The sequence below is a fragment of the Pelodiscus sinensis genome, chromosome 1, assembly GCF_049634645.1.
Source record: "Pelodiscus sinensis isolate JC-2024 chromosome 1, ASM4963464v1, whole genome shotgun sequence".
Taxonomy (NCBI): domain Eukaryota; kingdom Metazoa; phylum Chordata; order Testudines; family Trionychidae; genus Pelodiscus; species Pelodiscus sinensis.
In genome coordinates, this window is record NC_134711.1 from 45,081,224 (window position 1) to 45,104,016 (window position 22,793).

General features: G+C 40.5%; 1 protein-coding gene across 1 annotated transcript in view; it reads right to left on the minus strand.

Annotated features, from left to right (window-relative positions):
* Nucleotides 1–22,793, minus strand: part of CFTR (CF transmembrane conductance regulator) — a 144,108-nt gene that overhangs the window by 52,686 nt on the left and 68,629 nt on the right. Inside the window, exons 12-19 of the mRNA XM_075929158.1 lie at nt 19,452–19,546; nt 15,144–15,230; nt 12,569–13,301; nt 10,367–10,495; nt 7,649–7,686; nt 5,980–6,230; nt 4,325–4,404; nt 1,447–1,597 (exon numbers count right to left, since the gene is read on the minus strand). Coding sequence (XP_075785273.1) covers nt 1,447–1,597; nt 4,325–4,404; nt 5,980–6,230; nt 7,649–7,686; nt 10,367–10,495; nt 12,569–13,301; nt 15,144–15,230; nt 19,452–19,546 — 1,564 coding nt within the window. The remainder of the gene's footprint in view (nt 1–1,446; nt 1,598–4,324; nt 4,405–5,979; nt 6,231–7,648; nt 7,687–10,366; nt 10,496–12,568; nt 13,302–15,143; nt 15,231–19,451; nt 19,547–22,793) is intronic.

A 22,793-nucleotide genomic window follows, 5' to 3' on the forward strand; every position in this document is an offset into this window, starting at 1 on the left:
AGCTGCAGGTCTGTCCTGAAGCCACAACATTGTCTGAACAGTTGATCCAGCAAACCCTTGGTTCTAAAATAGCATTGTAATTATGTGTTCTAAATATGTTTCCGCATAAAGGGCCTATGGCTGAGCAATGACAGAGCCTGACCTCAAAATTTCAAGTACTTTTAATCTTATTCAAACTGTATTCGAGGACATTATTTGTTTTCAGCTGCACTGGTGATGCCCACATTTTACATCTGTTTTCTTTGTTACTCTGGTAGCAGGACACTCCTTATTGGCTGGTTGAGTAATAGCATTAATTATCAGGGGAGATGAATGTTCCATTCCTGAAGACAGTAGAATCTTGCACCAAGAAAGGAGAAAAGTAAGTTACTTCTCAATTTATTTGTTGTGGGTTTTTGGTGTCTTCAAATTTGGCTGCTTCTACTGTGATCCAAAAATCTTTTATTGCCAGCTGGCAAAGGGGAACAGAGCGGTGTAAAGAGGTTATAGGTATCTCCTGTGGCTGATGTGAACATGCTAGTTCACTGAAGAGTGTCACATAAGGTCTCGCAAAGCTTGTGTCATACTGACCCTTATAACCTGTACATGAGGTATGGATAGATGATATTTAAGGAGTTATGCATCTGTACCAGAAATCTGTCACCAACAGAGACAAAGAAACAGAAGCATTTATTGCCTGAGAGCAAAAACTTTCTCTTTATCTCTGATGTAAGCTAATATAATAAATGCTCCATTTACACACAGTCAAATACTAATGAAGAAATGTGAAATCAATAAGGGAGGGGCACACAGGAAAAAAAAAACAAGCCACCGGGGATAATGAATTTTGTGGGTATTTCTAGGAGGCAACACAGATGCTCCTGACCTGTTTTATTGAGGGAACAAGCTTGAGAATAGCCTGTGTCTTGGGGGAAAAAAGAGATTTCGACATCCTTGCTGAAAAATGCTGACTTTGTGGTAAGCTAGAATTCTCAAGACAAGGAAATATTTGAGTTTAGTCTAAGCTTTAGATAGCATGATATGGTTTTACTTGCTCTGTAAGCAATTGTTTTCAATACCTTCTCTTGCTAGCGCTTTGAATCTCTGTTATTTACAATAAACATTCTCTTGTTTTCACTATAACTATATTGAAGTGCTTGGTGAAAATCAAGATGCTGGCCCTCAAGTTGAATCTAACAAGCTGGTGTATTCTGTTCCTTTGGGGACAGCAGACCCGGTATTTTCTGTGAGTAGCCAGAGACTGGATACAGCAGGGGAATACTAGGAAGAATCTCAGGGTCTGGGGTACCTTTGTAATCTACCTCCAGAACAAAGGCAGGGCTGATGTAACACAGATGGAAACTCGATGACGGAGCTAGGGTACATCTGTTGCAGCCAAGTTTCTCTAGCTGTAGAGGCAACAAGATGACTCACAGCTCTGGGTACCCCAAGAAACATCACACATACCTTCAGATTCCAGTTGTTTCAGCTGTTGAGAAGTGTGGAGAAAGTATGCCCGTAACATAATAAAGGCTCCCATCACAGGCACTGATGCCAGGAAGATGTAGGGTTTTAAAATTGAGACTACTATTATGGCACCAGTCACAATCATTATTAACTATAGGATGAAAGAAATAATAGTATTGATACGGTAAATTTTCATTGTACAGATTAGAGATTGGTGATTAATCACTCCTTGAAGGTTATGTATTCAACTTCATTACTTCAATCAAGTAAATCAGGGCTACTCAACACGTGGCCCATGGGACGCATGCGGCCCACGGCCCGTTTGTTTGCAGCCCGCAGTGTGCTTTGGATTTATGCAGGTCTCAACATGCAGACTGCAGGTGGGAGCCAAAACAAAAAAGTAGTCAATATAGTGGTCTTCTGTTGATATGCGTTTTAGAAGTTTAATTCCTGGACTGTCATTACTCATTAAAAGTGCTGCCATATAGGTAGAAATCTGGTAAATATTGCATTTTATTAAAAGCAGCAGAACTGACTTAAAGGGGCCTGTGTGCTGTGAAAATCATTTTGGCCCCTGGGGCTTCCAAAGTTGAGTAGCTCTGAAGTAAGTCATTGGGCTCTAGATACCGCAAGAGCTGCTTTGCAAAAAAAGATAATAACTTTTCTCTATATATCGCTAGTTGAACCCTGGCCCATCCAGTGACTGAAAACTGTTCAGTTTTAAATATCAGTTTTAAAAATTAAATAATTTTCTAGCAGACAGGTGTCCATATCCCCATAAAACCCCCTGACAACTGGCAATCCCAGCAAAAGGTGAAGGATGAATGGTCATGAACTCTGAATTAATTTTTATGATGGAAGAAACTTTCACAGTTGCTGCACTTGCTGTCTGTGACTAAAAGAAAGGACTTCAGTTTCTAATTATCTGTCTCATATCTTTCACAAACATTATATTAACATAATTTTCAGGGAAAAATTTCCTATCCTTAATTTTTTCTTTTGAGTATTACTTTTAAAAAATCCTCATATAGAATCTAAGCATTTTAACAATAGCACCTAGGTTTATGGACAAGCATATATTGTAGCAGCTGCAATGGTAAACACTGAGGCTATGTCTACACTGCCACCTTAGTTCGAACTAGGGTGGCTAATGTAGGCATTCAAAGTTGCAAATGAAACCGGGATTTAAATATCCAGGGCTTCATTTGCATCTTGCCGGGCACTGCCATTTTTAAATCCCCCTTAGTGCGGACTCCGTGCCCGCGGCTACACGCGGCATGGAGTAGGTAGTTTGAATTAGGCTCTCTAATTCAAACTACCAGTACACCTCGTTCGACGAGGAGTAACGGTAGCTCGAATTAGAGAGCCTAATTCGAACTACCTACTCCATGCCGCGTGTAGCCGCGGGCACGGAGTCCGCACTAAGGGGGATTTAAAAATGGCAGCACCCGGCAAGATGCAAATGAAGCCCGGGATATTTAAATCCCGGGCTTCAGTTGCAACTTCGAATGCCTACATTAGCCACCCTAGTTCGAACTAGGGTGGCAGTGTAGACATACCCTGAGATACTTTACTCTATTTTATATTTGTTTTAAGACGTGAATCTTTAGGTCAATGCAGCCTGGAGTATAATTTTGCAGACTGTGTTGCATTGTTTTGCCATAATGCAAGAGTGGGTTTGACTTGCCAAAATACTATAATACAAGAAGTTCCATATACAGTAATTCCTCATTTAACACTATAGATATGTTTCAGAAAATGATTGTGTTAAGTGAAAACGTGTTATGCGGGGTCAATTTTCCCATTGAAAATAATGGAAAAGGTTGGGTTTGAGTTTCAAGCAGTGGTGTCTGTCAGGACTGGGACATAAGGTTGGGGGAGAAAGGGGACTGGGTTACAGCAGGGATGGGAGGTGTTTGGCTCTGGGGAAGGGAAGGAAAGGAGAGGAGAGGAGAGGGGAGGGGAGGGGAGAGGAGGGGAGGGGGATTGGGTTGGGAGTATGCCCCTGTGACGGGTCTGCCGGGACCCGCACTGTGTCCGGTGAGGGGGGTCACCGGGGAACGGCACAGCACGTGATGAACCCTCCGCCGCTTTGCAGGGAGGCGGGGGAAGCCCCGCACAGCCACTGGCGATGGGCCGGCTGGGCAAACCCAGCCACCGGCCTGCAAGCAGAAGTGGAGGAGAGGGGGCAAGGCGTCATGTGAGGGGGAGTCAGTGGGGAACAGCGTTGTGAGTGGCGAACCCTCTGCTGCTTTGCAGGGAAGCAGGGGAAGCCCCACGCAGCTGCTGGCAATGGGCCATCTGGGGAAATCGTGTTATTCCAGGGACGGTCATGTAATTCAAAAAATGTTCCCTAAAACGCGAAAACATGTTAAGCGGGCACGTGTTAAATGAGGAATTATTGTATTCTTACTAACCACAAGACCTGCCATACTGGATCTACCCAATGATCTGCCCAGTTCAGTATCCTGTCTCTGACAGTGACTTCAGAGGAAACAGCACCATACTATGCAGTTATGGAACAACGCTCTCCACAGACATGTTTCCACCTAACCCACAGTAATTAGCTGCTGGCTTGTGCTCTGATACATGAGGCATTTATAGTCTTTCCAAAACTTTTTTTGAAAAAGTATTTACTACCATAACTCTGGAGATATTTTTATACCTAAATGGCCAATTTTTTCCTGAATGCTGCTAAAATCAAGGCCTACACCTAAACGGGGGTGGGAGAGTGAAAATTTAAAAGCTAAATGTATGCTGAATTATAGATGCGATTTTTTGTTTAATTATTTTATTTAATATGATATGTTATCCGTGCTGTGTGACTGCAGGAGAAGATTAAATAAACCAATATTGATAGAACTCTGCTTTTACAAACCTGAATGAAGTCAAATATTGTAAGTGGCAGTAGGTCATCCAGTATGGCTGTATCTTTAGAGAATCTGTTAAGAATTCCACCTACAGATGGAAAAGACCAAAAATAAAGCAATAGGAAAAGGGCTCACTGTTACATGAATACATTCTACACAAGTCAGTTTAACTAAAGCTGTAGGTTTTCTGCATATGGAACATGTTAACTGAGCTGATGTTTTTAATGTTTTTGCACTACACTCAGTTTTGGTGTAACTGCTGTACCTTTATTGTTAATGGAATTACATATGCTTACACCATAGCTGAATTTATCCCAATAGCTTTCATTTTAGTTAGTGAAGTCCCAGGAAAATACAGAGTAGGTTAGAAGACACATGCTTAGATGGGATGGGAAAAGAGAGACAAAGACAGACAGGGTGTACCAATAGATATGGATAGTCTGTGCATTAACATGATGTTTGATTCCAAAATATCAGCTTCCTCACTTCCAAGCAGACTGAATATGCATAATAATATCAGAAAATAAGAATAGATGTACTAGTAATAAGGAGCTATATGTAATGGAGACTTATTTTGCTGCTTTTCTATTCTCTAGTGCCTCCTGCTACTTGCTCCTAAGTATAGCCTGAGGATGGGATGGGAATTTTATACTCAGCATTAGTTATGTAATGAAATCTCCAGCAACTTTAGAGACAGATTTTGATACCCTTATTCATTCTTATTCCATCCACTTCAGTAGGACTATCTGGAATAAGGCATTATTCTAAGGCACTAGTTAGGCCTCAGCTGGAGTACTGTGTCCAGTTCTGGGCGCCACATTTCAAGAAAGATGTGGAGAAATTGGAAAGGGTACAGAGAAGAGCGACAAGAATGATTAAAGGTTTAGAGAACATGACCTATGAAGCCAGGCTTCATGAACTGGGCTTGTTTAGTTTGGAAAAAAGAAGATTAAGGGGGGACATGATAGCGGTTTTCAAATATCTAAAAGGGTGACACAAGGAGGAAGGCGAAAATTTGTTCCTCTTGGTTTCTGAGGACAGGACAAGGAGTAATGGGCTTAAAGTGCAGCAGGGGAGGTTTAGATTGGACATTAGGAAAAAATTCCTAACTGTCAGGGTGGTCAAATATTGGAATAAATTGCCAAGGGAGGTGGTGGAATCTCCCTCTCTGGAGATATTTAAGAACAGGTTAGATAGACATCTATCAGGGATGGTGTAGACGGAGCTTGATACTGCCTTGAGGGCGGGGGGCTGGACTCGATGACCTCTCGAGGTCCCTTCCAGTCCTATTATTCTATGATTCTATGATTACTTAATGTGAAGAAGGGTATCTGAACCTGTCCTTCAGTGTCTTACTATAAAGCTGACTGTGTATCTTATACAATAGTTTTATCCGAAGTGAACTCAGCTCTTGCCTGTTTTTGTCTTTTTTTACACTGTTATAAAACCTGAAGAAATGTTTCCAAAACAAAGCAGACATCCAAAATGTGTGGTACTTAAAATGCAGTTGAGATTTTCTACGATATCCATGCATAACTTTTGGTGTAGCAAACATTTAAAATTGAACGGCAGTAGTAGAGAAAAAATGGTGCCCTTTAAACAGAATGAGGCACTCTTTAATTAAAATCAAACACATAAATAATTAAGTTTCTAACTTGACTACCTGCTTTCAAGGAGTTGACAGTTGACATAGGTGCCTGAAGAACTGCACGCAGCATCTTCTGATGAAGAGTTTTAGAAACTGTTATAAGAGTATGTACCAGAGGTAAACCTCTGAAGATTCCCAAGGCAAGCAGGGTATCTGCCACTCCCACATAAATGTAAAAGACATAGTAGTTGCTAGAGATGGTGACGATCACTGTAGCGCCGTTGGACTCATTTTGTGCCTGTGTTGAGTTTGCCACACTTAGAGCACTGCAATGAAATGCAATTTTTTTTAAAAATACAATAAGTTCAAAAGCATCTTAGTTCCTTTACTATCACTATTACACAAGTTGTATCTGCAAGCTCCTTTTGTCCTAAATCCATATGGGTGATTTTTCTTTCTTGAATATCAACCTGAATGTACAAAACACAACTAATTTGTCATTCCATATGCTAGTAAGCCTAAATTCTCATTTCTGTCTTCAGCTTCCAATGTACTAAATGCCTCATTTATAACTTCTCAGATACATGAGTGCTTAACAGAAGCTAGAGTATCTTCTAAAATCTTTTTCATGCAGATTCACTGTAGATTATTTGATAAGGAAACAGGAACTAAGCCATTGGTATATGCTTAGGAGCCCTCTCCTTTGAATTCCCACCATATATTTATGAAAAATGGATTATTTTGGTAATATTTTCTGAGCATGGTACCTTTTTAGAACTATTTAATAAAAACAAACTTATCTAAAAAACAAAAAATATTTTGAGCCAAACCAATGAATAACTAAACAAGCAAAATGCTTCATCTGTGTCATAACTATGTATAGTGAGGCCAAAAGCACTTCAGTGAATAAGTATGAGTACTCTTATTAAATAGAATGTTGGGGGTCATAAAGAAGGGGATAGATAGTAAAACAAAATATATCATATTGCCTCTTTATAAATCCATGGCACACCCACATCTTGAATACTGCATACACATGGGGTCATCCCATCTCAAAAAAGAATTGGAAAAGGTTCAGAAAAGGGTAACAAACATGATTAGGGTATGGAACAGCATCCCTCTGAGGAGACATTAATAATGTTGGGACTTGTCAGCTTGGAAAAGAGACGACCAAGAAAGGATATCTCACAGGTCTATAAAATCATAATGAGTGTAGAGAAAATAAATAAGAACATGTTATTTACTCCTTCTAATAACACGAGAACTAGGGGTTACCAAATGAAATTAATAGGAAAGCAGATTTAAAACAAACAAAAGGAAATATTCACGCAACCCATGGAACTTTTTGCCAGAGGATGTTGTGCAGGCCAAGATTACAACAGGGTTCAAAAAAGGCCCTCTAGGTAAATCCACAGAGGATAGGTCGATCAATGGCTATTGGCAGAGTTGGTGTCCCTAGAAGCTCTGTTTGCTAGAAGCTGAGAATGGGTGACAAGGGATGGATCACTTGACAATTACCTGTTCGGCTCATTCCCTCTGAGGCACCTAGCATTGGCCACTACTGGAAGACAGGACACTAGACTAGATGGACCTTTGGTCTCACCCAGTTACGGACATTTTATTTATTGTTGACTAGCCCTAAGGATCTTAATGAGTAGTTATTAAGAGCTTTTTTTTAGACAAATAAAAAACAGCAGCAGAAAGAGAATCCCCAAACCCATAATAAAATGCAGTCAATACTTACTTTCTGAGAAACCACAATCCAACCAGAGAAGCAATCACCTGCAATCAGTGAACAATTTTTTTATGTTACATTATGTTCTTTTACTCCCTTTTCTTTTTTCCTCAACTATAGAAATTGTTTATTGCACCATTATTTGTATCAGGAACATAATAAAGGGATGAAATTCAAACTTCCTCAAAGCAAACACCTTGCCACTTCTATTTCTCCTTCCACAGGGAACCCCTTCAGTACACCTCCCCATGAGAACTATAGTTATACATACATTTTATAAACATTAAAGTATCAAAGCACCTTTTATATTTGTTGGCACTTTCTGATGCTTGGAAGTTTCTTTTGTTTTAAATATTATATTTTTGTTAACAACTCCAGCAGTAAAACTGGTCCCCAGTAGTTATGAAATATATCAAGACTTAAAGTGACAGCAAATAATTCAACACATTACTAATTTTATTTAACTCCTTTGTCTGACACACTTAATTTTCCTCCTTCAGTTTAGTTCAGCTGTCATTACAGTCCAATCTTCTGCTACCTGCTGGGGCTGCTTTACAGAATCCTTACATGGTGTTTCTATGAATAAATCCATATCTTTCTCTGTTCTACCAGTTCAGCAACTCTGGCCTCTAGCTACTGTATTCAGATATTAAGGACCAGGAGCTTCTTGGAAATACACATGAAGCACTTGGCCACACAGTGAGTTCTTGTACATGTTCCTTGTAATAATGCCCTGGTTGGGTCATTATCAGAAACTGCATCAGGGAACTCTAGATCTAGAATAGCTCATTCTACCAGATTTAAGGTAACATCTATAGCATGTGCTAACAGCATCTCTGCTCTCGCAAAAAGCTGCTACACAAAGCTCCATTCTAAGCATTTTACTTGACACTACTCTCTCAGTTGAGGAATGTAAGTCTCTACTGCTAACGGGTCATACCCATCATAAGCCTCTACATGCCATAGCTGTTAGAAGGGACACTCTTTGCTGAGAACGTAACTTTCACTTGTATTAGAAATTGTGTCATGCTGCACACATCCACCAGGGACTAAATATATTCTGTGCAATAATTCAACAAGTATTGCCACCATGTTAATCTGTTGCTGGTCTTTGATCTCTGTAGTTATACATGGATCAGGGTAGGGCAAATGGAACAGTTGCTCTGGGGCCTGGTGAGTCAAGGATGCCCAAGGTTTCCAGCCATCACCACTGCTATGGCTATTACCCAGAGTCTCAGATCTTTTAAATTGTTTCCAGAGTGCCACGTGCTCCATGCAGCTCTTGAGGGCTGAAGGGGGAGCGTGTCGTGTTCCAGGCCGTGCTATGGGCTGGTTACCCTGACTCCATCTTTATGCCTTCCAGGAGTGCAGATCTGAGCCCACACTTTGCTCTGGAGCCCATGCAGCTAGAGGCTGCCCTGTCAGGGATTTTACTGAGTGGATACTAATATGTCCTAGGTTTTGTCTTTTTAGTTAAATAAAGGTTTGAATTATTTTAAATTATCTAATAGGTGTTTTTTTAGGTTTCTAACAACAAACTGACCAGCATACTTCTCCCTGAATGCTAAATGTCCATGCAGTCCAAAGTCCTTGCCTGCACTTTGAATGATGCCTCTCTCTCAGTTTTAAGGCTGTAAACCCTTGTGTAAATGCTAACTAGCTTTGGCCCAGATCCTCAAAACTCTTTTGTGTCTAATTCCCAAATGAAATCAATGAGAGTTACCTTGAAGGCCCAAAGACCTCAGGGTCTTACACAAATTAGCAAGTGTAAGTAAAAGTAAAACCAAGAATAATCTGGTTCCTGACTTTTAATGGTGCAGAGAGAGAGAGAGAGAGAGAGAGTGGTTAGGACACTCTCATGAGAGCTGGAGACTCAAGTTCAAATCTCAGCTCCACATCAGGAAGATGAACCTGGCTCTCCCACACTGTAGGTACACCCAGAACTACTGAGCTCAAAGGTATGAGAGAGACACACATTTCCTCCTCCATCTATTTTCTGTAGTTTTAGGAATAATCTGAGCATGCCTACCAGATTGGGCCCACAGGGTAAAACCCTAGTATAAGGCTCGATCTGGAGCTTAGGCATGAGCTAGACCAGGGCTACTCAACACGTGGCCCGTGGGCCACATGCGGCCCTTTTGTTTGTGGCTCGTGGTACGGTTTGGGTTTACGCAGGGCTCAACACACGGCCTGCGGGTGGGATCCTTTGAACATTGACTCCACTGGGAACACGCTCAATGGCGAAGCGTCACCCAGGCGCGGTGGGCATAGAAAGACTCAAGCAGATGGGCTGGCTGGAACAGACAGGTACTTTGTGTTTCTAGCCCCTCTCAGAGGAGGTGCTGGGAGTGCTGTGTGAAAGAAGCTATTTGCATATATTGGCATATACATTTGCACGTATATGCAACCACACTTAAGTTGCGGCCCTTGGCATGTGCTGTGAGTATCATCGTGGCCCTCGGGGCTTCCTAAGTTGAGTAGCCAGGAGCTAGACACTTGGGTGCCTAGACTGACGCATCTGTGCACATGCTCACTAATAGAAACTTAGGTGACTAAAGAAATATAATGGTGGAAATTTAGATACCTACAAAATTAAGATCTCAACACAACTCATCAGCAATTAAGTCCACAGTGAGCAAAAAATGTTGACACTAAATACTTTTAAAATTTGAAAAAACAATCCTTTTGAACAAACATAAAATGATATTAGGAGTAGAATAGCCTTACCTCGATAAAAAAGATAACTATGCAAAAAATAAGCACAATAGTCAAGCTTCTGTGGGAGGTAATGTATCTGTAGTAGGTGTTCCAGGTAGTAACAGCACTCATTCTTTCTGCATCATCAATAAAACATTCCTGCCAAGATGATTAATGAGAACATGATTAGCATGACCACTTCTATCCATAAGAACTATCTGTACATGAATATAATCACTCCTGCACCAATTCATTTTAAGAGACTGAATTGCAGCATTGAGTTTGGCTGGAGAGGACAAAGGCTGATGACAACAGGGAAGAGTGAAATTTTTCAAGTGAAACCTTTCACTGAAAGATGCATATTCAGGTTGACCAAAATGTTTCACAAATTAACATAGAATTTGCTGAATTTGGCTGAAAAAGAAGACAAAATCCAAAAGTCTAAACTTTTATTTTTACGTTTTTAAATCCATTTAGAATTTTACAACCATATTGATTTTTTTAAAATTTAAATTCAAGAGAAACAAAATATTTTGTTTGACCTAAAACAATTACAGTAAAAGTCCAATTGTCTGGCATCCAGTGGTCTGGCACTCCCGATAGTCCTGCACCAACTGGAACTTGGAAGTGCTCCAGCCAGCTGGACAATTGGAGCTGCTGTGAGCCCCATGGGCGCTCGCGGCTGGGAAAGGGAAGGGGAGAAGAGGGGAAGGAGATTAGACCCCTGTGACGGGTCTGCTGGGACCCGCACTGAGACCAGCCGGGGGTTGGTGGGTGGGCGGGGAACAGCATGGTGAAGGACGAACCCTCCGCCGTTTTGCAGGAAGGCAGGGGAAACCCTGCACCACCGCTGAGAGCTCCCCACCCCCCAGACTACAGTAGTTCTCACCGAGCAGGAGGGTGAAGGGTGGTTCACCCACCCCCTGGATGCAGTGCGGGCCCCGGCAGACCCAACACAGCCCCCCACCGGAGTACATCCCAATACTCCGTCATATCCAATAATCCAGCACCACCTAGGTCCCAAAGGTGCCGGATTATCAGAAGTCTACTGTATAATGTTTTTTTTTAGTTTGGTCAGTAAACCAAAAAATCAGTCATTCACACAGCTCCAAATAACTGTTGAGTTACCTCTTGCATAAAGAGATCACTCATCACTTAAAAATAACTAAGCTATCAAACTGGCCTGATAACACACCAAATCAACACACCATTGCTGAAAACTTAGCTTAGCTATCACTTATCATCTTCAAATATTACCTACACATGAGCTTTTAAAGAAATTAAACAACACAGAAACTTTGAGGAATCTCTGTTCTGCTAAGATCACTTGAGTGAAATAAGAGGTGAGAAATGCTAATTTAAAAATTGAGATGTAAGCATTTCTTCACTGTATATAGTACATAGCATGATAGATCCTTGTCCATGAATAGAGCTCCTAGCCACTATGAAAACACTACTACTACTACTACTACTACTACTAATATAATTAATACAAGTACAAAAATTTCATTTGAAAGTCACCTCGAAAATTTCTGTTGTCCTCCAAAGAGCAACTTTGCCAAACTTGGAAATTAAATTCATTCATTATAAAGTGAAATAGGGATTTTACTCCTGTTTAAGAGCAAATCTCTTCAACTATGAAGTTATTACCAGAAACTGCATGATTCTACAACTGATCCAGCTTAAACTTCTCACTAGTGTCTGCATCACCACGTGAAATTCATTCAGTTCTTTGTTTAAATAAATCAAATACTATAAATTATAGCCAGATCAGCTGCAGAATATTCAGTGTAACTATTCCAGTTGGTTTAATTTATTCCATGACTTAATATTTCATGTGTCCACTCTTCATTCTTAGTTTTAAAACCTCGTTAACATTAGTTTAAAAACTGGTTTCAAATTTCATTTCCACATAATGAATCTTACAAGGCAATAACTGTAAAGAAATAGATAGTGGTCAAAATTGTATGTGATTTATTATAAAATCTGATAGGAGCTGTTCATGAGAGTCTGTTGCAATAACATGCAACAAAATCCCTCCCAGAGACATTGTTTCAGATTATATACAAGTTCCTTAACTAAATTTCAAACCGGTATTTGAGATACAAAAATGAAGGTCATTCAACTGAGCAGTACCACATAATGCATTACAGAAAAGATAGAAAACACAGAAGGATTATATTGCTCAATGCTATCAGCAAAGTATTTAATCTAAAACAAATCAACACATACCTTCAAATCTTCTTCATTAATCTCATCACTTATATCCAAGACACTATCTTGAGACAAACGCCTGGCATAAATATCTGCTTCAAGAGACAGGTTAGACTGGGGGGCCACTGACATTTTACGTAGAGAGGCATTCCCTTTTTTGTAAAAGCTTTGTCCCTGGTTACTTGAGGTGCGGGTCATTAAGTTCAGCACAGACTGCCTCCTCTGCCCTGGGAACATGGGCCCTGTGGTTAGTAAATTGCTCCGAGGTAGAATGGCCTCACCCAGTTCAGAATCGGGCACCAGAGACAGCTTTCTTTCTGTTGGCTCACTATAATTTTCTTCTATCCCATTGGCCTGTGCTGCAGTTTTTTGTACTACTGAAAACTTTCTGTTAGCATTAAGAGGATTAATAATGATGGAGTTCTTTCTTTTTTCATTGAAATCAGTAGTTTGTTTAAAAGACTGCTTCCTGGATTCATTTCGTGAACCCATTCCATCTCCATCAATGGAAAACCGTCGGAGAGCTTCATTCAGAATGGAGTTTCTTCTATCAGGACTAAATTGATCAAAGGAATCAAATCCCATCAGATTTGAGCTGAAGTCAGGGCGCTGATCTTGAAGTTGAGAAAATGTTCCATAGAAATAGCAGGTCCCTTCATGTAAAATTAATATTTTGTCTGCTGTCCTTAAATGTTCCAGCTTGGAAGTCACCAGAATTCTAGTTTTATTCGCCATCAACTTGCAAACACAGCTATGTATATATATATAAAAAGAATTATTTGCATTTTAAAACCAGGACAATCATTCAATATTTCCTCTACTCTTAGGGTACATCTACACAGCAGCGTTATTTTGGAATAACTGACATTATTTCAAAATAACATAGTGTGCATCTACACAGCAAGCCATTATTCAAAATAATGTCAAGATGGAGGACTTCTTACTATAACTCCTGTAACCCTAATTTCATGAGGAGTAAGGGAAGATGACAGAAGAGTGTTTTTCCTTCGACTTTCTGCTGTGTAGACCAGGAGTAGGCAAAAGGGCCTCTATGGACCGGATCTGGCCCACTGAGCAAGTTGTTCCAGCCTGTGGAGGCCCTGCCGCTCCCCCTCGTCCCCAGACCAATCAGGGCCAGGGGCGGAGGAGGAGCATGTGAAGTCTTCTCCCATCCTGCAAAGGGAGTGGAGCTTTTAAGCACCCATGCTCCTTGCAGGACGAAGGCAGAGTGGGAGGTGACCTCGCACACTCTCCTCACCCCCAGGCCAGTCAGGACTTCGGGGTAGGGAGAGCGCACAAAGTTTCCTGCTGCCCTGTAAGGGGCTCAGCACTTAAAGTCAACTGCCAAATGCTGATCAGCTGGTAGTTGATTCTAAGTGCAGCCCTCCCTTGTAGGGCTGGGGGAGGGAGCAAGAGACTTCATGTGCCTCCCCCATTGCCTGGCCCTGATTGACCTGGGGGCAGCAGTGGGGAGCACACGAAGTCTCATCTCGCTGCCAGAAGCATGGGTACCTAGAGGGAACTGCCAGCTGTTCTGAACAGCTGGTGGTTCTCTCTGAGGGGGGAGAAGGCAAAGACTTTGCGTGCTCCTCCACGCCCAGACCAATCAGGGTGTGTGTGTGGGGAACCATGGAAGTGTCCTGGTCCCCCCCTTCCAGGGAAGCCTGGGGCCACTTCAGAAATTTTTGAAGTGGCCCCTGATCAAAAATTATTGACCACCCCAGTGTAGACAGCGCTAAAAGCCCAATTAAGCTATGTCGACTTCAGCTACGCAAGTGATGTAGCTGAAGTTGCGTAGCTTAATTCAGTTTTGGCCCTGCTGTGTAGACGTACCATTACTTATTACTTTAATCATTTCCATTCTTATTCCATTTGCTTCCTTATGTCAGAGCAGTGAGCAGAACACACAATTATTGTTTATCTGTGGTGCCAGGGGAGCTAGCAGAAGAATGGATGCTGGCCTCTAATAAGGTTCAGTCTAGTGGTGCTGCAGCCAAGCTGCTTGTAAGTTCCCCACCCAGAGCCATGCAAAGCTTTCATATGCCACACAGATCTGACTGGGAAGCTTCGTGGATGATAGGCAATTATTATATAATCAATCTATAGGGTCCGTTTAGGTATACATGTGCTTGCCCAATCTACTGTCAGTCTCACCTGTCCAGCTGGTCAGTGGATCTTTTTGGGTGACCAGCCCATTGGGATTTACATAAAAACAGGACAAAATACTATTTTCTATCAACACCAACACCGTGAGACAGTTAATAACTATTTAAAGTTAATATGTCACAAGCACTTATTATTACACACATATACTATAATGTGTAATGAGAGAAAGTGTATATCTGAGAATGAATAAATTATAGGAATTAGTTAGTACAATATGTCTAATTACTGTATGGTGCATGTCTTTGGATATAGCACCTAAAATCATTCCTAAAAACGAGGCATCATTTTGACCATTTCTATATTTTGGGCATATTATTACAAATTCTGTGCCAAATAGAGGAAGAAGTGTTTTCTTTCTTGGATTTGTGCTTTGCATTGTGCTGCTTGACAGAACTCCCAGAAATAAACCTCAGAAAACATACAGTACCTTTCAAATATTTCTTTCTCTGTTAAAATATCTAAATAGCCAAAAGGAGAATCCAGGAGATACAAATCAGCATCTTTGTACACTGCTCTAAACAGAGGAAATGGAAATGAAATTAGCTTTCACTATTATCTACCAGTTCAATTTAAATTTAATTTAAAACGCATGATTTTAAAATTGAATTTCATAAGAGCTGTTACTAATAGACTTAATAATATAGATTGCTTATTTACAGGGAATCAGTGTTCAGAATTACATAGCTTTATAATTAACCTTTTAATAAAACTTTTCCCTGAAGTGGGGTATTTTGCATAGTAAGGTATTTTTTCATGGAATTCCATGTAATCAAATAACTGCATAACCACCGTCACTGTGTCTTATACTTTGGATCTTTTAAAGACCAGTTCAAGGCTTGCTTTTGCAAGCTTTCTGTATGTAGGATGTTTGTTCAGTTTAACAGGAATTCTGAGCCTGTTCCAAAATCCCTGAAGTCAAGCTCTTTCTCTGTGGAAAGCTTAAAGAATTATGGACCACAGGGCTCAATCATCTACAGTGCTTTAAAATAAATGGATTGCATGGGCATGTATGAAAATCTTAGGTTCCAATCCTGCAAACAGCAACTTCACATCACTGGCACTACTCAGATGCTTGATATTCAGCAGGTGACTAAGTATTTGCAGATTCAGCATCTCAGACAGCAATGATCTGGACTCTGGGGCCCAACCTTGACCCCCCACTGAAGTGAACTAGTTTTACCATTAACTTTGATGAGAGCAGGAGCAAGCCCTTTGTCATACTGTGTGACTATAAAACATGACACTGGATAAATAAGTAATACAAAGAAATAATCAAGAAACCTCTGAAAATTGGATTTTACTTTCTTTTAAAGTATTTAACAATCCTTTAATGTTTATTTCTAAACAGTTTTCTTGAACAAATCTAATATGCTCTAAAACCATTAACAGTATGCTCTGCTAATAGCATAGGTAATTTTATTGAAAACCCTTCTATTGTAATTGAATTTACTCATAGTATATTTTGATGTAGTGACAGTGGGGCTGATTGCCTCCTTGGGGCAAGTTGTGGGAGGGTTCGGCTCCTCACCTCCAGAAGGGGCAGGGCCAAAGGCAGTGAGCCCATAGCATCGCCCAGACTACAGCACTGGGCCCTCCCTGCATCCTTCAGAGTTGTGCAAAGCAGTGCTACAGAAGCAATTCAAAGGCACTTTGGATTCTGGACACTGTCACAATTTACCCTTTTAATCCTCCCTGCCCTTAGCAAGCCTATGTAGTGATAGTAATTGTACCATTCTTGATATTTTCAACAATGAGTTTGTAACTTACTTCCTATAATAATTATATTGCTCAGCGCAGTGCTACATACTGGGTCTTACCCATACTCTCTCTGTGACAAGATAATTACACATCTGACTATTAATGCCTATTGGCAAGCTGATCACACAACAGTAGATCAATCATATGACATTCCAGGAATTAACCTGAGCTCATTTGGAAGTTTATAAACATGGCTGTAGACAGAATTTGGAAAGGCTTTTAGTCAGTCTGGGAGTTTTCATGAAAATGAGAGTGGTTTATACTTTTGTTCAGCATTTCCCAAGTATTTTAAGAGATGAGGCATGCGCTCTTCTAGAAAATGTTATTGACCATACCCTCTCACTGCTTGCAACTCTGCTGAGCATTCTAAAGGCTGCCACATCTTAATTTATGTATCCTTCACCTCACCTGGAACTTGCTAAATGTTTGGGAAACGCTGCTTATGTCTTCATAATATGATCCTACTTCCGCCTTGTGTGGTTTGAGCATTGGTATACTTGACATTTCTTTGTTAACCAGACCTGATGAAGGGGTGTGAGGGCAAAGGAGCCTGGCAACTGAAAGCCAGTGGTGGTGCCCGGAGCCCTGGTTCCTTTAAATTGTTGCTGGAGTGCTGCGCCAGATGATCTGTGCAGCTCTGAGGGCTGGGGTGGAGAGGCACTGTGCTCCAGATTGTGCTGAGGGCCTGGCTTCCCCCAACCTACCCCTCCCAGGGTTGCAGACCTGGCCCCCAAAACGTCTTGCCCGGAGGTCTGCAGTGGCTGTCCACTCTGCTGTTGTTAACTAGTCATCATTGGTATCTGAGTTAGCACCCATTGAAATGAATGGAGCAATTCTCATGTCATCAACAATTGTATTGGGAGGATTTTCTCTTGATTAAATGAGTGTTTAAAGCACAGCCCAACATAGGGGTGATGTATAGTTTCACTGTCCTGGGGACAACATGAGAGACACTGAAATCCTAGGAAGCACAGCTACTGTGCAACACCTTATGAAGCATCGTGCTGCTAGTTTAGGTGGAAAGGAGGTAAGGCCTTTGCTTTGTCTCACTGGAGTGTTTTACAGCACACAGACACTTCCAGGGATCAGGAGTGCAGATAATACAATTGTGGCTATCCTCTGGGAAAAGGGGAAGAAAGCTTCTGGTGCCTACCCTTCTTATGCACATGTGCAAAATCACAGCTTTGTGGAAAATTGTCTATCAGATTCCTAAAAAATTACTGAACACTCATGTGCCAGATTGTCTCAGACCAAGACCTCTGATCCAAACATTTTGAAGAAGTGTAGGTCTAGATCCAGAACTAGAGCTGAACTTCTCTGACACAAGCCCTTCTCTGTCTGCTATCTTTTGTGTATTGTAATGTGATGGTTTGCTCCACTAGGTTCCATTGACATGGTTTTTATAATGCTGATTCTAAATAATTATATATATCTTATTGTCTCTCTCTCTCCCCCTGGAAGCCTTTTACAATACAGTACCTAGCTTGAAGCTAGAAGATTAATAAAGAACTGCTTTGGAGAAAATGTTAATTTACTTCCTAAATCAGCCATCATAGTTTACTGACTAGACTATGTTCATCCTCCACTAGAAAGCAAATGCACCTCTTCTGACACACCCACGGCCTGTTTGGGAGTGGAAGCTTTTTTCATCAGTTCCAGATGATATAGCCATGTAGGGGAAGTATGCCACTAGAACAGTCCAACTCACTTGTTACTTATTTTGTTATGCTCATGAATTTTTAGCAGCTGGCCTTAAACTGCTTTATTTGTTTCCTTCCTGATGAAATATCTTAATTGACTTAAAGAACTATGAAAGTAAACTTATGACTTCAGTCATATGACTGAATTTATGAGTCTACTACTGTGTCATCAGCTTGCTTGTATCCATTAATCTGCTGCTATGGAACTTTCAAAAGTATCCACTAATTTTGAATAGTCAAACTGACACCCAGGGCCTTTCGTAAGTTCTGGCCATGCGCAGCTCTCACTGACTTTAACTAGACATTTGGGTGCTCAGTAGCTCTGAATACCAGGTCTTGGGCATTTCATGAAATTCACTCAACCCAAACATCTAAAATTAGTCAGCATTTTTTTTTTTTTTTTTGGACAATGTGGACTTTAATCCTCGGTTTCCCCTTCTGGAAAACAGAGACAATATTTGACAACTTCTGTGGGCATTATAATTCTCAGTTGATGTGCAAAGCTCTTTGAGACCTTGCTGATGCTGACTATTTCATATTCCTATTTGTACCACATAAGTATTTCTCTGGTGCTCAGACAATCAGCATTTTAATGCTGTGAACTTTAAATTGACAATTTCAGTTAACTACGGGAACTTCCATCCTTGGCTAAACTGCTGAGTATTTTTTAACTAAATTAATGAAGATATAGAGGTATCTTCGGGTGTGTCTACACAGCAAAGTTATTTTAGAGTAATGGCTGTTATTCCAAAATAACTATTCGAGCATCTACACAGGAATTCTGTTATTTCAAAATAATGAACAGCTTATTCTGACAACTGTAAACCTCATGCTATGAAGGATAACGCCTATTCCAGAACAGCTGTTTCGAAATAAGGTGTGTATAGACACTCTACTTCTGCTATTTCAAAATAGATCCTCACCAGGGCCATTCTAAGTTATTCCATTGGGGCTCTAAATCGAGATAGCATGTCTACATTAGGGAAGCCTGCCTCAGACTAATTTTGAGGCTTCCCTGCAGTGCAGATGTGCTATTTCAAAATAAGCTATTTTCAAATAACTATTCTGGAATAGCTTATTCTGAAATTACTTTGCAGTGTAGACATACCCCTAAAGGTCAGCATTTTTACAGGTAAAAAATCTGATCTCTGATGTTCAGATGCAGCTCTCACTGGAGTTATGCACATATATCTATTTGGAAGAATTAGGTCCACATTTCATTAATATTATGTCTCCCAAATTTGAAATGTCAGCCATTCAGATGATAAAATATTCACCTAGCTAGTGAGATTCTTGCTCGTTGACCTCCACTCAGAGTGATTCCACCATCTCCCAATACAGTGTAGTCTTTCTCAGGAAACTTTGAAATCTCCTGTTAAAAGATTTTAAAAATTAGATATATACTTTCCATATTCAAATGACACAAATGGCTGATTAAGCAAAAACAACTGCACATAGATGGTTTGGATGGAGATAACTATAAGGTCACAATGATTTTATTTTCTTATTTCATTGTTTCCATGTTCAGAAATGAGGTATCAAAGTATATACTTGTATTTACCTCACAGCTCAACCAGGAGCCTATAAAGTCTTAAGAGAAAATATTAATCTTGAATATTAACTCCCCAGAAGTAAAGAATGAGCCTTTTTTATAACCTGAGTCTAAGGCTCTAACACTAGTGTAGATTTTCTACCAGAGACAAAACTGACAAATGTGTGTTTGCAATTATATTTAGAGAAGATCATAAACCAAACTTTGTGATCGAACACCCCAAACTTTAGGGAAGTCCATATCCACAGGGTTCTAATACCATAGCTCTCCAATGCACTTGTCTTTGGGGAGGTTTGCAATGGGTTTGAGAGCCAAACTTTACTGCTCAGGCTGCCTTGCCTCTTACTTACGTGGATTGGTGAATGGTCACTAGTAAATACACATAATGAACAAATATAAAACACGGGCTTAATTCTATACCATGGCTGGCAGGGGTGAGGGAAGGACTAGGGATCTGTTTGTCTCCCTTATCCTATGCAATCCGACTCCAGAGCTGTAGTAGTTCAGAAGCCTAACATTGGGGAAAACCCTGCTCCTATCAGTAGTTGACATCATCTCTGTTAGTTTTACACCACTGGGAAGTTCTTCTGTGCAAGGGGAATTCTCTACTGGCCATTTATGGCCAGAATCTTGAGTGGAGCACATGGGAGAATGTGGACCTAGGAGAGAGTGCTTTTTCTTTAATACAAGACTGAAATCTCTGTGCTCCATTTTCTTCCATTTTGGCTATGTCTTCACTCCGGGGGGAAGGGGTGTTTCGGAAGAGAATATGCAAATGGAACACTCATTTGCATATTTTCTTCCAATTCTTTTTGCGGAAGAGGTTTTGCCACTAAGAAGCCCCGGGAAGATGGGGCCATTTGTCAGTAAAAAACCTCTTTTTTTGCAAGATCCCTTATTCCTCAAAAATCAAGGTTTCCAGGAACTTGCGAAAAAAGGGTTTTTTTTCCCAACAAATGGCCCTGTCTACACGGGGGTTATTAGCGGCAAAACCTCTTCTGCAAAAAGAATCGGAAGAAGATATGCAAATGAGTGCTCCATTTGCTTATCCTCTTCCACAAAAAAAACGCAGTGTAGACCCAGTCTTAATGTCATTGTAATTTCTGAAACATGAAAGCTGATGCTTGTTGCATGCTGAATGAGTGGGACTAGACTGGTGATTGTGGTTTTATTATTTTAAAGTTTTTCTCCATTCAGAAAGTTAGCTTGACCTTTTGAGGACAATGGGCATTGGGAAAGATTGTCTCATTGTGATACCAGCCTGGATATTTATTATATTAACTGATTAAATTAGACAGCATGTAAGTCTTACTTCAGCAATGGGATCAGCCAGAGAAAATCAATCTCCACTTTATACACTTGCAACACAAACCACCACCAGTTTCTCTTGTAAACAGAGATGGGGTTACTCCCCCGAACTCAGACCTAGATTTCAAACACTTCACATTTCACAGCTGTTTAGAACCAGTGTTCTGACTTGAGCCTTACTCTAGAGGCTAATTAATTTTGTGCCAGGAGTCTCAACTCTCCCTTTACAATGTGCTTTTGATCACTTCACCTGTGACTGTGCCCATTAATTATTCTCCTCTGAATAATTTCTAACATTCCAAACCACTGAGACATTTCCAAGAGGCATTAAAATAAATAAATACATGAAATGAAATGAAATAAATAAAACATGCCAGGAAAGTATTTCCTCCTTCTTCCCTTGTAAATTAGCACTAATCTCAGGGACAGAATGAACAGTACAGATCAGCCTTGTTTAGGGACAGATTAAATGCCCTGCATCTCTCATGGACTAGAAACTGGGTCCTTGTTACTCCAGCAAAGAGGAGACGCCCAGGTTTTCAATTAAATAATAGCCTTCTCTTCCCAACATAGAATATTTAGAAATAACTGACCTTAAAAATTAAGACACTTATTTATGAAAAAAGTTATTTTGGGTAACAGAATGTTGTGAAATTGAGGAAGAGTTGTCTAGTGGATAGAACACTAGACTTGCACTTAAGAGATCTGACTTCTACTCCTAGCCCTACTGTTGCTCGGTTGGATGGCCTTGGGCCAGTGTCCCCCTATGCCCATCTCTAAAATGGGGACACTGATACTGACTACGCTTTGTAAAATGCCTTGAGATATACTGATGAAAAGCACTATGTTAGACAGAGGTATTATTATTTTCCTCTCTCGTGGGGACCTGAGCAGCCAAACTCCTGTGTGTATACTTGATTTTACAGGCAGAGCGATATTAAAAATAGCACCAACATTAAAAAAAACTTTTCCAAACTTGTTAAACATAGCATATGCATAAAGTATGAGGTATTTAGAGAGGATTCATGATCGTGTGCCATGGTATTCAGGTTTTATAGGAGCTCATTTGGGATGAACTACATGGTGCATTAAGGGTTTCTCTGCTCCTATCATCTTCACTGCCCCTATCTCTTACAGATAAAACTGTTTTGCCTTTCTACTATGCCATTAGGTATTTATGTATTTACATATCCAGACATTTGAGTTGAATTTTCCCGTAAGTCACACTGGCTCCATTTTGATATAATATTACTAGTTCCTAGTGCTACTGCTCCTGTTCTTCCTGTAGAGACCTTCCAGAGAATTGTGACATCTATTGGAGTTTCTATTATCTTTTATGGGAGGAATTCTGGCTCCACTGCATTGTAAATCCAGATTCATGAGACCCAGGCTTGTGGACTTAGGATACACCCACACCGGGGCTATGTCTACACTGCAGAGTTTTTCCGGAAAAACTGCTGTTTTTCTGGAAACACTATACTTATGTCCACAGTGCAATTACGTTCTTTTGACAGAAAGTTGAAAGAACACAGGGGTTTTTCCAACAACGGTAAACCTCTTTCTACGAGGTTTGCCATGTGTGAAAGGGGAAGAGGGTTTTTTTTTTTTTTTTTTTAAAGAGGCCTCCAGGAAAAAAGCACAGGTGCCCTGGTGGCCACTCCGTCCATAGTAATCACAACTTAAATGCAAGATAGTGTCCAAACAATGTGGACGCTATCTTTTGAAAAAGCAGATTGCTTTTTTGATGCACTTTAGCTGT